Source organism: Oncorhynchus tshawytscha, linkage group LG23 (genome assembly GCF_018296145.1).
Source record: "Oncorhynchus tshawytscha isolate Ot180627B linkage group LG23, Otsh_v2.0, whole genome shotgun sequence".
Taxonomy (NCBI): Eukaryota; Metazoa; Chordata; class Actinopteri; order Salmoniformes; family Salmonidae; genus Oncorhynchus; species Oncorhynchus tshawytscha.
This window is the reverse complement of record NC_056451.1, coordinates 24,985,896-24,998,593: the sequence shown is the minus strand read 5'-3', so window position 1 is coordinate 24,998,593 and position 12,698 is coordinate 24,985,896. Positions and strand designations below refer to the sequence as shown.

The following is a 12,698-nucleotide window of genomic DNA, read 5'->3' as shown; positions in this document are numbered from 1 at the left end:
TCAAAGTAGCCTAGACATTGCCCCTAGAATGTTTTATTTATTTTTTATTGAACCTTTATTTAACCAGGCAGTCAGTTAAGAACACATTCTTATTTACAATGACGGCCTACCAAAAGGCAAAAGGCCTCCTGCGAGGACCGGGACTGGGATACATACAAATATAAAAAAATAATATAAATATAGGACAAAACACACATCACAACAAGAGAGACACCACAATACTACATAAAGAGACCTAAGACAACAACATAGCAAGGCAGCAACACATGACAACACAGCATGGTAACAACACAACATGACAACAACATGGTAGCAACACAACATGGTAGCAGCACAAAACATGGTACAAACATTACTGGGCACAGTCAACAGCACAAAGGTGAAGAAGGTAGAGACAACAATACATCACACAAAGTAGCCACAACTGTCAGTAAGAGTGTCCATGATTGAGTCTTTGAATAAAGAGATTTAGACACAGATTACAAACACACGTGAGGTGGGTAAACAGTGAAACACAAATCACTAGAGTGTCACATCGTTAATGATTTTACTCTGCATAAATATACAAAGCCATTTTGAAATGAACAACAGATGCACCTGTATTATCCAGGGTTCCGGTTAATTCCACAAATTCCAATCTAATTCCAGGTCAGTCTTTGAATTCAAAGAAAATGTAAATTATTCTCAATTACAATTCAAGTAAATTTCAATAATTAATTTTCCCAATTCAATATTGTACCAGACAATTTCACAAATTCCAATTTGAATTCAAACAAAATGTAATTTCTTCTCAATCCCAATGTTATGTAAATTTCCAATTTAATATTCCACCAGACATTTCCACAAATTCCAATTCCAGTATAATTCCTTCAGGCTTTCATGATGCCACTGTTCATACAGCTTAGCTATACTGGAAATATAGAAATTCAAATTGAAATTATTTAAAACAAATCATGCTGTCAATTTTTGGATATTAACTGGGAAATGTACAAATATTGAATTTCAATTCAATTCTAAAGATTACATGTTTTTACAATTCCAATTAAATTCTAATTCCAACAGTCCAAACTTGTTGAAATGTGAATTTAATTCAATGTAAATTCTCCTATCAAATGAAATTGGATTTCTCCACAACCCTGGTATCATCTGACATGTTTGTCAGTGGGCCTCCTGGTTGGTTGCATCAGCTTTCCTCTCCTGTGAGAACCTGATACAGGACTGTCTGGCGCCAGTGATTTAGTTCTTCCACTGATTTAGACTCATGCGTTGCAACTTAGTGGTATGCAGATATACTGTAGGTGTAAGCATAACTTGTTTTGAAGGTCCAGGTCCAGGTGTGTTTTATAGCCTGTGTAGGTTAATTAGGAGTGGGGTGGTGAAAGCTGATCCTAGAGCAGCTCCTGTGTGTGTGTGTGTGTGCGTGTTGGAAGAGGAAGGTGTGGAATGTTCTGTCTTCCTGGGATCTCTTCCTCTGGCAACCTGGCTTCTGTCCAGCCCAGCTTCCACTCAGGGAGGGGTTTTTCCGATCTCTTGGCCCGTTTTGTCTATTTCTGGCCTGCGGCAGGGTATTCAGGTTGGTGTGTATCCCTTACAGACACGCCGCACATTCCCTCTCTACCTCGTTATCTCCAGCTATCCCACTGTGCCGGATCCAGTTTTCTCTACTGCTCCGATTTATGATCCCCCTTTTAATTTCCTCTGATCCTCCCACTCCCAATCACTTCCTCTCTCTCTCATCAGCCTTTCTTCCCTAACATCAAACACATGAAAAAAAACCTACTGCATCCTGGGTATTTCTGGTATTTCTTGCTAATGTAATCTCTTATCTCAGTGTTCAGCTCTATGGGGAGAAGGCCTACAGGGAGCCTCTTGGTAGTGAAGAAAAGCTGCAATGCTTTCTGGGCAATGAAGTCTACTCTGTACAGGAAACTGCAAGGGGTTCTGGGTAATGTCGTCTTTGATCTCAGCGTTCAGCTCTATGGGGAGAAGTCCTAGGGAGCCTCTTGGTAATGAAGAGAACTAGAAGGCTTTCTGGGTAATGAAGTCTGCTCTGTCCAGGAAACTGCAAGGGTTTCTGGGTAATATTATATAGTCTTTGCTCGATCCAAGGAGGTGCTCTTGGTAATTATATGTAGTATCCTGCTCTGTCCATGTCCATGGGTGAGTAGAGGGAACCCGCTGGGCCTTCTGGTTAATGTAATGTAGATTCAACAATGCTTACTGGGTAATGTAGTCTTTGCTCTGTCCAGCTCTACGGGGAGTACAGGGAACAACTGGGTAGCTTTGCCAGGCGGGAAGCCACACGGCTGCTGACAGAGAGACAATGGAGGAAACAGACAGGAGAAAACAACATGATCAATGCCAGACGGGGGCGTGGCCAACGACATCACAACCCCGTCACCATGGAGTCATATCTCAGCCACACCTCCTCTACAAAGAAGCCCCGCCCCTACTCCAAATGCCAAGGTGAGAGACAAGGACTAGTTCTAGCTACATCACTGTAAATAACCCCCGGTAAAAGTTATTTTGAGGCCTAAACACATACAGTAATATAACTTATTGTGTTGGTCCAGACTGTGTGGCTCGTATACAGCGGTACATCGTGACCAAGCTGGGGGAGGACTGGATCTTCCTGGTGCTGCTGGGCCTCACTATGGCCCTGGTCAGCTGGAGCATGGACTACACCAGTGCCAAGAGCTTACAAGGTACATAACTACAGTCCCCATAATCCACTGTGGCTGTAGCAGGCCAGGTACCCTCACTAGATGGCCATACAAGACAGGATAAAAACTGATGATCAATATCATGAGCTATTTGACCTCAATGTATGTACAGGTAGGTCAAATCAAATGTTATTAGTGAGATGCGCCGAAGGTGTAGTTTAATGTTTACACTAACCAACAAAACAGAGTTAAAAAGTAAGACAATCAAATAAAAAAGGAAACAAGAAGACAATGAGAACAATATCATAAACAGACCAGGTAGCAGCATGTACAGGTGGTGGGGTAAGAGTGTGGATATATCATAAACAGTGTGTGTGTGTGTGTGTGTGTGTGTGTGTGTGTGTGTGTGTGTGTGTGTGTGTGTGTGTGTGTGTGTGGTGTCAAATCAAATCAAATCAAACTGTATTTGTCACATGCGCCGAATACAACAAGTGTAGACTTTACCGTGAAATGCTTACTTACAAGCTCTTAACCAACAGCGCAGTTCAAGAAGAGCGAAGAAAATATTTACCAAATAAACTAAATTAAAAGTAACACAATAAAATAACAATAATGAGGCTATATACCTGGGGTACCGGTACCGAGTCAATGTGCGGGGGTAAAGGTTAGAGGTGATTTTGTACATGTAGGTGGGGGTGAAGCGACTATCCATAGATAATAAACAGAGGGGGGGTGTAATTGTTCAGCAGTCTTATAACTTGGGGGTAGAAGCTGTTAAGGAGCCCTTTGGTCCTAGACTTGGCGCTCCGGTAATGCTTGACATGCGGTAGCAGAGAAAACAGGCTATAACTTGGGTGACTGGAGTCTCTGACAATTTATTGGGCCTTCCTCTGACACCGCCTATTATATACAGTAGGTCCTGGATGTCAGGAAGCTTGGTCCTAGTGATGTACTTGGCCGTTCCTACTACCCTGTATAGCGCCTTATGGTCACATGCCGAGCTGTTGCCATACATATGCATGTGTGTGTGTGTGTGTGTGTTTTGTATGTGTGAGCTTATGTAGCGTGTGTGTGTGTGTGTTGGTGTGTCAGTGTAGTATCTGTGAGTGTGTGGGTAGAGTCTAGTGAGTCTGCAAACTTTTGATTAACTGTTCAGCAGTCTTATGGCTTTCGGGTTAGAAGCTGTTCAGGAGCCTTTTGGTCCCAGACTTGGTGTCCCGGTACCGCTTGCCTTGCGGTAGCAGAGAGAACACTATGACTTGGTGGCTGAAGTCTTTGACAATCTTTGGGGCCTTCCTCTGACACCGCCTGGTATAGAGGTTCTGGATGGCAGGCAGTTCTGCACCAGTGATGTACTGGGCCGTATGCATTACCCTCTGTAGCGCCTTGGGGTCAGATGCCAAGCAGTTGTCATACCAAGTGGTGATGCAGCCAGTCAAGATGCTCCCCAATGGTGCAGCTGTAGAACCTTTTGAGGATCTGAGGGCCCATGCCAAATCTTTTCAGCCTCCTGAGGCTCCTGATGTCGATGTGAATGGGTGCGTGTTCTGCCCTCCATTTTCTGTAGTCCATGATAAGGTCCTTTGTCTTGCCCACATTGAGGGAGAGGTTGTTCTGCCAGGTCTCTGACCTCCTCCCTATAGGTTATCTCATCGTCCAGGCCTACCACCATCGTGTCGTCGGGAAACTTAAGGAGGGTGTTGGAGTCATGCGCGGTCACGAAGTCATGGGTGAGCAGGGAGTACAGGAGAGGACTGAACAACCACAACTGAGGGGCCCCCGTGTTTAGGATAAGCATTGCAGATGTGTTGCTGCCTACCTTCACCACCTGGGAGGGGCCCGTCTGGTAGGCTTGCGTCACTGGTCAGCTCTCGGCAGGGTTTCCCTTTGTAATCTGTGATAGTTTGCAAGCGTAGGGACATTTCTTGTAAGCATCTGGATTAGTGTCCCGCTCCTTGAAAGCAGCAGCTCAGTGAGGATGTTGCCAATAATCCATGGCTTCTGGTTAGGATATGTGCGTACGGTCACTGTGGGGACGATGTTGAAGTGTATAGATGCTCTACACACTTCCCTGCTCTTCCCTGCTCTACACACTCCCCTGCTCTTCCCTGCTCTATACACTCCCCTGCTCTTCCCTGCTCTACACACTCCCCTGCTCTTCCCTGCTCTACACACTCCCCTGCTCTTCCCTGCTCTACACACTCCCCTGCTCTTCCCTGCTCTATACACTCCCCTGCTCTTCCCTGCTCTATACACTCCCCTGCTCTTCCCTGCTCTACACACTCCCCTGCTCTTCCCTGCTCTTCACACTCCCCTGCTCTTTCCTGCTCTACACACTCCCCTGCTCTTCCCTGCTCTATACACTCCCCCTGCTCTTCCTGCTTCACTCCCCTGCTCTTCCCTGCTCTATACACTCTTCTTCCCTGCTCTATACACTCCCCTGCTCTTCCCTGCTCTTCACACTCCCCTGCTATTTCCTTCTCTTCCCTGCTCTACACTCTTCCCTGCTCTACACTCTTCCCTGCTCTACACACTTCCCTCTTTTCCTGCTATTTCCCTCTCTTCCCTGCTCTACACTCTTCCCTTCCCTGCTCTACACTCTTCCCTGCTGCTTCCCTGCTCTTCCCTGCTCTTCCCTGCTCTACACTCTTCCCTGCTCTTCCCTGCTCTACACTCTTCCCTGCTGCTCTTCCCTGCTCTACACTCTTCCCTGCTCTTCCCTGCTCTACACTCTTCCCTGCTCTTCCCTGCTCTTCCCTGCTCTACACACTTCCCTGCTCTCACTTTCCCTGCTCTTCCCTGCTCTACACTCTTCCCTGCTCTACACTCTTCCCTGCTCTTCCCTCTTTCCCTGCTCTTCCCTGCTCTACACTCTTCCCTGCTCTTCCCTGCTCTTCCCTGCTCTTCCCTGCTTCCCCTGCTCTACACTCTTCCCTGCTCTACACTCTTCCCTGCTCTTCCCTGCTCTATACACTCTTCCCTGCTTCCCTGCTCTACACTCTTCCCTGCTCTTTCCTCTTCCCTGCTCTTCCCTGCTCTACACTCTTCCCTGCTCTTCCTTGCTCTACACTCCCCTTCCCTGCTCTTTTCCTGCTTTACACACTTCCCTGCTCTTCCCTGCTCTTCACTTCCCTGCTCTTCCCTTCTTCCCTGCTCTTCACTCTTCCCTGCTCTTCACTCTTCCCTGCTCTTCACTCTTCCCTCCTTCACTCTTCCCTGCTCTTCCCTGCTCTTCACTCTTCCCTGCTCTTCACTCTTCCCTGCTCTTCACTCTTCCCTGCTCTTCACTCTTCCCTGCTCTTCACTCTTCCCTGCTCTTCACTCTTCCCTGCTCTTCACTCTTCCCTGCTCTTCACTCTTCCCTGCTCTTCACTCTTCCCTGCGCTGCACACAGAAAAAAAAGATTCAAAGGGGTTCTTTGGTTGTCCCCATAGCAGAACCCTTTCTGATTCCAGGTAGAACCATTTTTGGTTTCAACTTTCTGTGGAAAGGGTTCTACCTGGATTCTCCTATAAGAACAGCCGAATAACTGTTTTAGGTTGTAGATATAACCTTTTTTTAAAGATTGTACTCCACTGCTCCAATCTCCCTTCCTCCTCCTCCTCCTCCTCTCTCCCCTCTCCCAGCGTATAAGTGGATGCACGGGGAGCTGAGGGGGAATGTCCTGATCCAGTACCTGGCCTGGGTCGTCTACCCCATGGTCCTCGTCATGTTCGCCTCCCTCTTCTGCAACATAGTCGCCCCTCAGGCCATAGGTAGGTACTGAACATAGTGTTGCTCTCCTTATCTCCATCTATTTCTCCCACCCGGTTGCCCAAAAGTACATAAGTGGGATATAACTGCTCTGTTTCCAGGATCTACCTACCGTTCACACATTCTCTCTGTTGTTCTGTCTCATGTAGGTTCTGGTATTCCTGAGCTGAAGACCATTCTGCGAGGGGTGGTGTTGAAGGAGTATCTAACTCTTAAAGCCTTTGTGGCCAAAGTCATCGGGCTGACCGCCGGCCTGGGCAGTGGCATGCCTGTGGGGAAAGAGGTGGACCTACACCTCTCCTCCAATTATTAGTATTATCTCTCTCCCTCTCACTTCCTAAACTCTCAGAAGTTTCAAAACAGTAAAGACATTACAAATGTCATATTATATATATATATACAGTGTTCTAACAATGTACAAATGGCTAAAGACCTCTTTCTCTCTCTCTGACCTCTTTCTTTCTCTAAAATATGTCTCTCTCTGATCTATTATCTCACCCTTTTTTTCACTGAGTCTGTACATAGTTTCTCTAACTCTCTCTCTGTATCTAAGCATTTACAATGGTCTCTCTGCTTCTTCCCTTCCTCTTCCTCTCTTTCCTTACTTTCCTCCCTTACTGTATCTGCCCTTACCCTCTCCTCCTTTCTGTCTCTTCTCCTTTCTTACTGTATCTGCCCTCTCCCATTCTCTCTCCTTTTAAGTAGTTATCTTTTTGTCTCCTTCTCCTGGGGCTCTACTGTATCTGCCTTCTCTCCCTCTGTAGGTGATGGCCTTTGTGTCTCCTTCTCCTTTTTGACTGTGGGTATCGGCCTATCTGCCTGCTTATTTGGTGTTCTCCCTCTCCTCCTTTTTGTGAAGTCTGTCTCCTTCTCCCAAGTTACTGTATCTTTTGCCTTTCTCCCTCCTCCTTTCCTTTCTGTCTCCTTCTCCTCTTACTGTATCTGTATCTCTCCCTCTCCTCCTTTCTGTCTCCTTCTCCCTTACTGTATCTGCCCTCTCCCTCTCCTCCTTTCTGTCTCCTTCTCCCTTACTGTATCTGCCCTCTCCCCTTCTCCTCCTTTCTGTCTCCTTCTCCTTACTGTATCTGCCCTCTCCCTCTCCTCCTTTCTGTCTCCTTCTCCCTTACTGTATCTGCCCTCTCCCTCTCCTCCTTTCTGTCTCCTTCTCCCTTACTGTATCTGCCCTCTCCCTCTCCTCCTTTCTGTCTCCTTCTCCCTTACTGTATCTGCCCTCTCCCTCTCCTCCTTTCTGTCTCCTTCTCCCTTACTGTATCTGCCCTCTCCCTCTCCTCCTTTCTGTCTCCTTCTCCCTTACTGTATCTGCCCTCTCCCTCTCCTCCTTTTCTGTCTCCTTCTCCCTTACTGTATCTGCCCTCCTCCTTTCTCTCCTCCTTTCTGTCTCCTTCCCCTTCTTACTGTATCTGCCCTCTCCCTCTCCTCCTTTCTGTCTCCTTCTCCTTTACTGTATCTGCCCTCCCCCTCTCCTCCTTTCTGTCTCCTTCTCCCTTACTGTATCTGCCCTCCCCCTCTCCTCCTTTCTGTCTCCTTCTCCCTTACTGTATCTGCCCTCCCCCTCTCCTCCTTTCTGTCTCCTTCTCCCTTACTGTATCTGCCCTCCCTCCCTCCTCCTCCTTCTGTCTCCTTCTCCTTACTGTCTCTGCCCTCCCCTCTCCTCCTTTCTGTCTCCTTCTCCCTTCATACTGTATCTGCCCTCCCCCTCTCCTCCTTTCTGTCTCCTTCTCCCTTACTGTATCTGCCCTCCCCCTCTCCTCCTTTCTGTCTCCTTCTCTCTTACTGTATCTGCCCTCTCCCTCTCCTCCTTTCTGTCTCCTTCTCCCTTACTGTATCTGCCCTCCCCCTCTCCTCCTTTCTGTCTCCTTCTCTCCCAGTGAGCAGTATAATAAATCATCTTCTGTTGTGTTTTCTGCTCCTCCTTGTGGGACAGAAACAAATTTACTCAACTCATCAACATTTCCCTTAATGGAGGCTGGTCAACTGTCAAACAAAGCAATTATATCATGATTCATCTTTGCTGATACAATGTGCCCTAGTAAATAAAGATTCAAGTCAAAGCAAATTGTCCATGTCGATGCAGATCCTGTGTATGGTGGGTCTACCTCTGTGCTCTGTGCTCTTTGTCTCTGTGAGTAGCAGGAGATTTTCCCAACCACTGATACAAGGTCTGGTATTTTCTCAACCCCCTAATGGTTACGAATTAGGATTAAGGGAAGGGTAATCTGATCCTAGATCTGTGGGGACTGGAGAAGGGTAACTTCTACCTCAAGTGTATGACTGACACTGTCCTCCTCCCTCCCGTGCTTCCTAGGGTCCCTTCGTCCACATTGCCAGTATCTGTGCTGCTGTGCTGAGTAAAATCATGTCCATCTTCTCTGGAGTGTATGAGGTAAACCGAAGCCCTGACCAAAACAAACTACGACTCCCAGCAACCCCCATTCGGACCAGCATGACATTTGACCTGAGTAATAACAGTAATATGGAATGTGGCTGTGAGGCTGTCGCTCTGTCATGTCTGACCTCTTAATTGTGTATTTTTTAAGTCTCACAGCTCTTGTTCTTGTTGCTGTTATGACTCTCTCTCTCTCTCTTTCCTCTCTCTTTCCTCTCTCTCTCTTTCCTCTCTCTTTCCTCTCTCTCTTTCTCTCTTTCTCTCTCCCCTTTCTCTCATACTCTCTCTCTCTCCCTCCCTCGCTCTCCTCTCTCTCTCCTCTCTCTTTTCTCTCTCTCTTTCTCTCTCTCTCTCTCTCTTTCCTCTCTCTCTCTCTCTCTCTCCTCTCTCTCCTCTTTCCTCTCTCTCTCTCTCTTCTCTCTCTCTATCTCTCTCTCTCCTCTCTCTCTCTCTTTCCTCTCTCTCTTCTTTCTCTCTCTCTCTCTCTCTCTCTCTCTCTCTCTCTCTCTCTCTCTTCTCTCTCTCTCCTCTCTCTCTCTCTCTCTCTCTCTTTCTCTCTCTCCTCTCTCTCTCTCTTTCTCTCTCTCCTCTCTCTCTCTCTCTCCTCTCTCTCTCTCTCTCTCTCTCTCTCCTCTCTCTCTCTCTCTCTCTCTTCTCTCTCTCTCTCTCTCTTTCCTCTCTCTCCTCTCTCTCTCTCCTCTCCCTCTCTCTCTCTCTCTCTCTTCTCTGTCTCCCTCTCTCTTTCTCTCCCTCTCTCTGTCTCTTTCTCTCCCTCTCTCTGTCTCTTTCTCTCCCTCCTTCCCTCTTGTCTTTGTTTAGGCTCAGCAGTCTCTCACACATTGTCTGTGTATTAATAGTGTGATGGCTATGTCTGGCATGTGTATTAACACTGACCTCCCGTGACTGTCTCTGTCTCTCCCTCCCCTCGCTCTTCCCTCTCTCCCTACACACACTTCTCTCCTCCCCATGTTCTCCCCTTCCTCTCCTCTCCCACTCCCTCTCCGCTCTCTCTTTCCCCCCTTGTTTATCCCCTCACCCTCCACCCACCCACCACCTCTCGTTTGTTCCGTGGACCCCTGCCCCCAGAGTAGTGCCCATAACCAGGACCTGCTGGTATGTGCGTGTGCTGTGGGAGTGGCCACCTGTTTCGCCGCCCCCGTGGGAGGCAAGTCCCGTCCACATATCCCTACATGCACCTCTCCATGGCAGCACCAGAGACCTGGGGGTTATGGAGCAGTGGGTTGCAATGCATAGAATGTTACAGATAGAAATGTATTGTATAGAATGGAAATAACTGCAATGAAAAATGAATATTACTGGGTGTAAGTAATTCTATCTGCAATGGCCTGAGCATTTTGTCATATTGACTAGACAGCATGTTCTGTCTGTCTGGTCTCTCTCTGTCTCTGTCTATTTTGATGATTTGCTCAGGGCTTGTGTGACTCTCTGGTGAGCTTGGTTGGTTTGGCGGTTCTCTGCTGTGCTGTTCTGTATTTTCTACCTCTGTCTCTCGCCTCCCCTCCCTCCCTCTCCCCCTCTCTCCTCCCTCTCTTCTCTGTCAGTAGAACCCCTGTGGTTACACAGACATTCTGACAGTGGGCTGTGCCGTGGGGGTGGGCTGCTGTTTCGGCACTCCTCTAGGAGGTACTGTATAAATCCCTAACCGCTGCACTATGACCTCTCTGCTGTACTTCACTACACCTCTCTCTATACCACTAACACTCCTTCACTACACCTCTCTCTATACCACTAACACTCCTTCACTACACCTCTCTGTACACCACTATCACTCCTTCACTACACCTCTCTCTATACCACTAACACTCCTTCACTACACCTCTCTGTACACCACTATCACTCCTTCACTACACCTCTCTCTATACCACTATCACTCCTTCACTACACCTCTCTCTATACCACTATCACTCCTTCACTACACCTCTCTCTATACCACTATCACTCCTTCACTACACCTCTTTCTATACCACTATCACTCCTTTACTACACCTCTCTCTATACCACTATCACTAACCTTTACTACACCTCTCTATACCACTATCACTCCTTTACTACACCTCTCTCTATACCACTATCACTCCTTCACTACACCTCTCTCTATACCACTATCACTCCTTCACTACACCTCTCTCTATACCACTATCACTCCTTCACTACACCTCTCTCTATACCACTATCACTCCTTCACTACACCTCTCTATACCACTAACACTCCTTCACTACACCTCTCTCTATACCACTATCACTCCTTCACTACACCTCTCTGTACACCACTATCACTCCTTCACTACACCTCTCTGTACACCACTAACACTCCTTCACTACACCTCTCTCTATACCACTATCACTCCTTCACTACACCTCTCTGTACACCACTATCACTCCTTCACTACACCTCTCTCTATACCACTATCACTCCTTCACTACACCTCTCTGTACACCACTATCACTCCTTCACTACACCTCTCTGTACACCACTATCACTCCTTCACTACACCTCTCTGTACACCACTATCACTCCTTCACTACACCTCTCTGTACACAACTATCACTCCTTCACTACACCTCTCTGTACACCACTATCACTCCTTCACTACACCTCTCTATACCACTATCACTCCTTCACTACACCTCTCTCTATACCACTATCACTCCTTTACTACACCTCTCTATACCACTAACACTCCTTCACTACACCTCTTCTCTATACCACTATCACTCCTTCACTACACCTCTTTAAATACCACTATCACTCCTTCACTACACCTCTCTGTACACCACTACCACTCCTTCACTACACCTCTCTGTACACCACTAACACTCCTTCACTACACCTCTTTAAATACCACTATCACTCCTTCACTACACCTCTCTCTATACCACTAACACTCCTTCACTACACCTCTTTCTATACCACTATCACTCCTTCACTACACCTCTTTATATACCACTATCACTCCTTCACTACACCTCTTTCTATACCACTATCACTCCTTCACTACACCTCTTTCTATACCACTATCACTCCTTCACGACACATCTTTCTATACCACTATCACTCCTTCACTACACTTCTTTCTATGCCACTATCGCTCCTTTACTACACCTCTTTATATACCACTATCACTCGTTTACTACACCTCTTTCTATACCACTATCACTCCTTTACTACACCTCTTTATATACCACTATCACTCCTTCACTACACCTCTTTATATACCACTATCACTCCTTCACTACACCTCTTTCTATACCACTATCACTCCTTCACTACACCTCTTTCTATACCACTATCATCTCCTTCACTACACCTCTTTCTATACCACTATCACTCCTTCACTACACCTCTTTCTATACCACTATCACTCCTTCACGACACATCTTTCTATACCACTATCACTCCTTCACTACACCTCTTTCTATGCCACTATCGCTCCTTTACTACACCTCTTTATATACCACTATCTTTATATCTCCACTATCCCTCTTTACTACACCTCTTTCTATACCACTATCACTCCTTCACTACACCTCTTTCTATGCCACTATCACTCCTTTACTACACCTCTTTATATACCACTATCGCTCCTTTACTACACCTCTTTATATACCACTATCGCTCCTTTACTACACCTCTTTCTATACCACTAGTTTACTACACCTCTTTCTATACCACTATCACTCCTTCACGGCACATCTTTCTACACCACTATCACTCCTTCACTACACCTCTTTCTATGCCACTATCGCTCCTTTACTACACCTCTTTATATACCACTATCACTCTCTCCCTTTCTCTTTACTACACCTCTTTATATACCACTATCACTCCTTTACTACACCTCTTTATATACCAC

At 46.6% G+C, this 12,698-nt stretch overlaps 1 protein-coding gene across 1 annotated transcript in view; it reads left to right on the top strand.

Moving 5' to 3' along the window:
• clcn1b (chloride channel, voltage-sensitive 1b) overlaps positions 1-12,698 on the top strand; it is a 52,390-nt gene that overhangs the window by 23,147 nt on the left and 16,545 nt on the right. The window contains exons 2-7 of the mRNA XM_024425751.2: positions 2,250-2,466; positions 2,574-2,705; positions 6,290-6,418; positions 6,566-6,699; positions 8,743-8,820; positions 10,389-10,467. Coding sequence (XP_024281519.2) covers positions 2,250-2,466; positions 2,574-2,705; positions 6,290-6,418; positions 6,566-6,699; positions 8,743-8,820; positions 10,389-10,467 — 769 coding nt within the window. The remainder of the gene's footprint in view (positions 1-2,249; positions 2,467-2,573; positions 2,706-6,289; positions 6,419-6,565; positions 6,700-8,742; positions 8,821-10,388; positions 10,468-12,698) is intronic.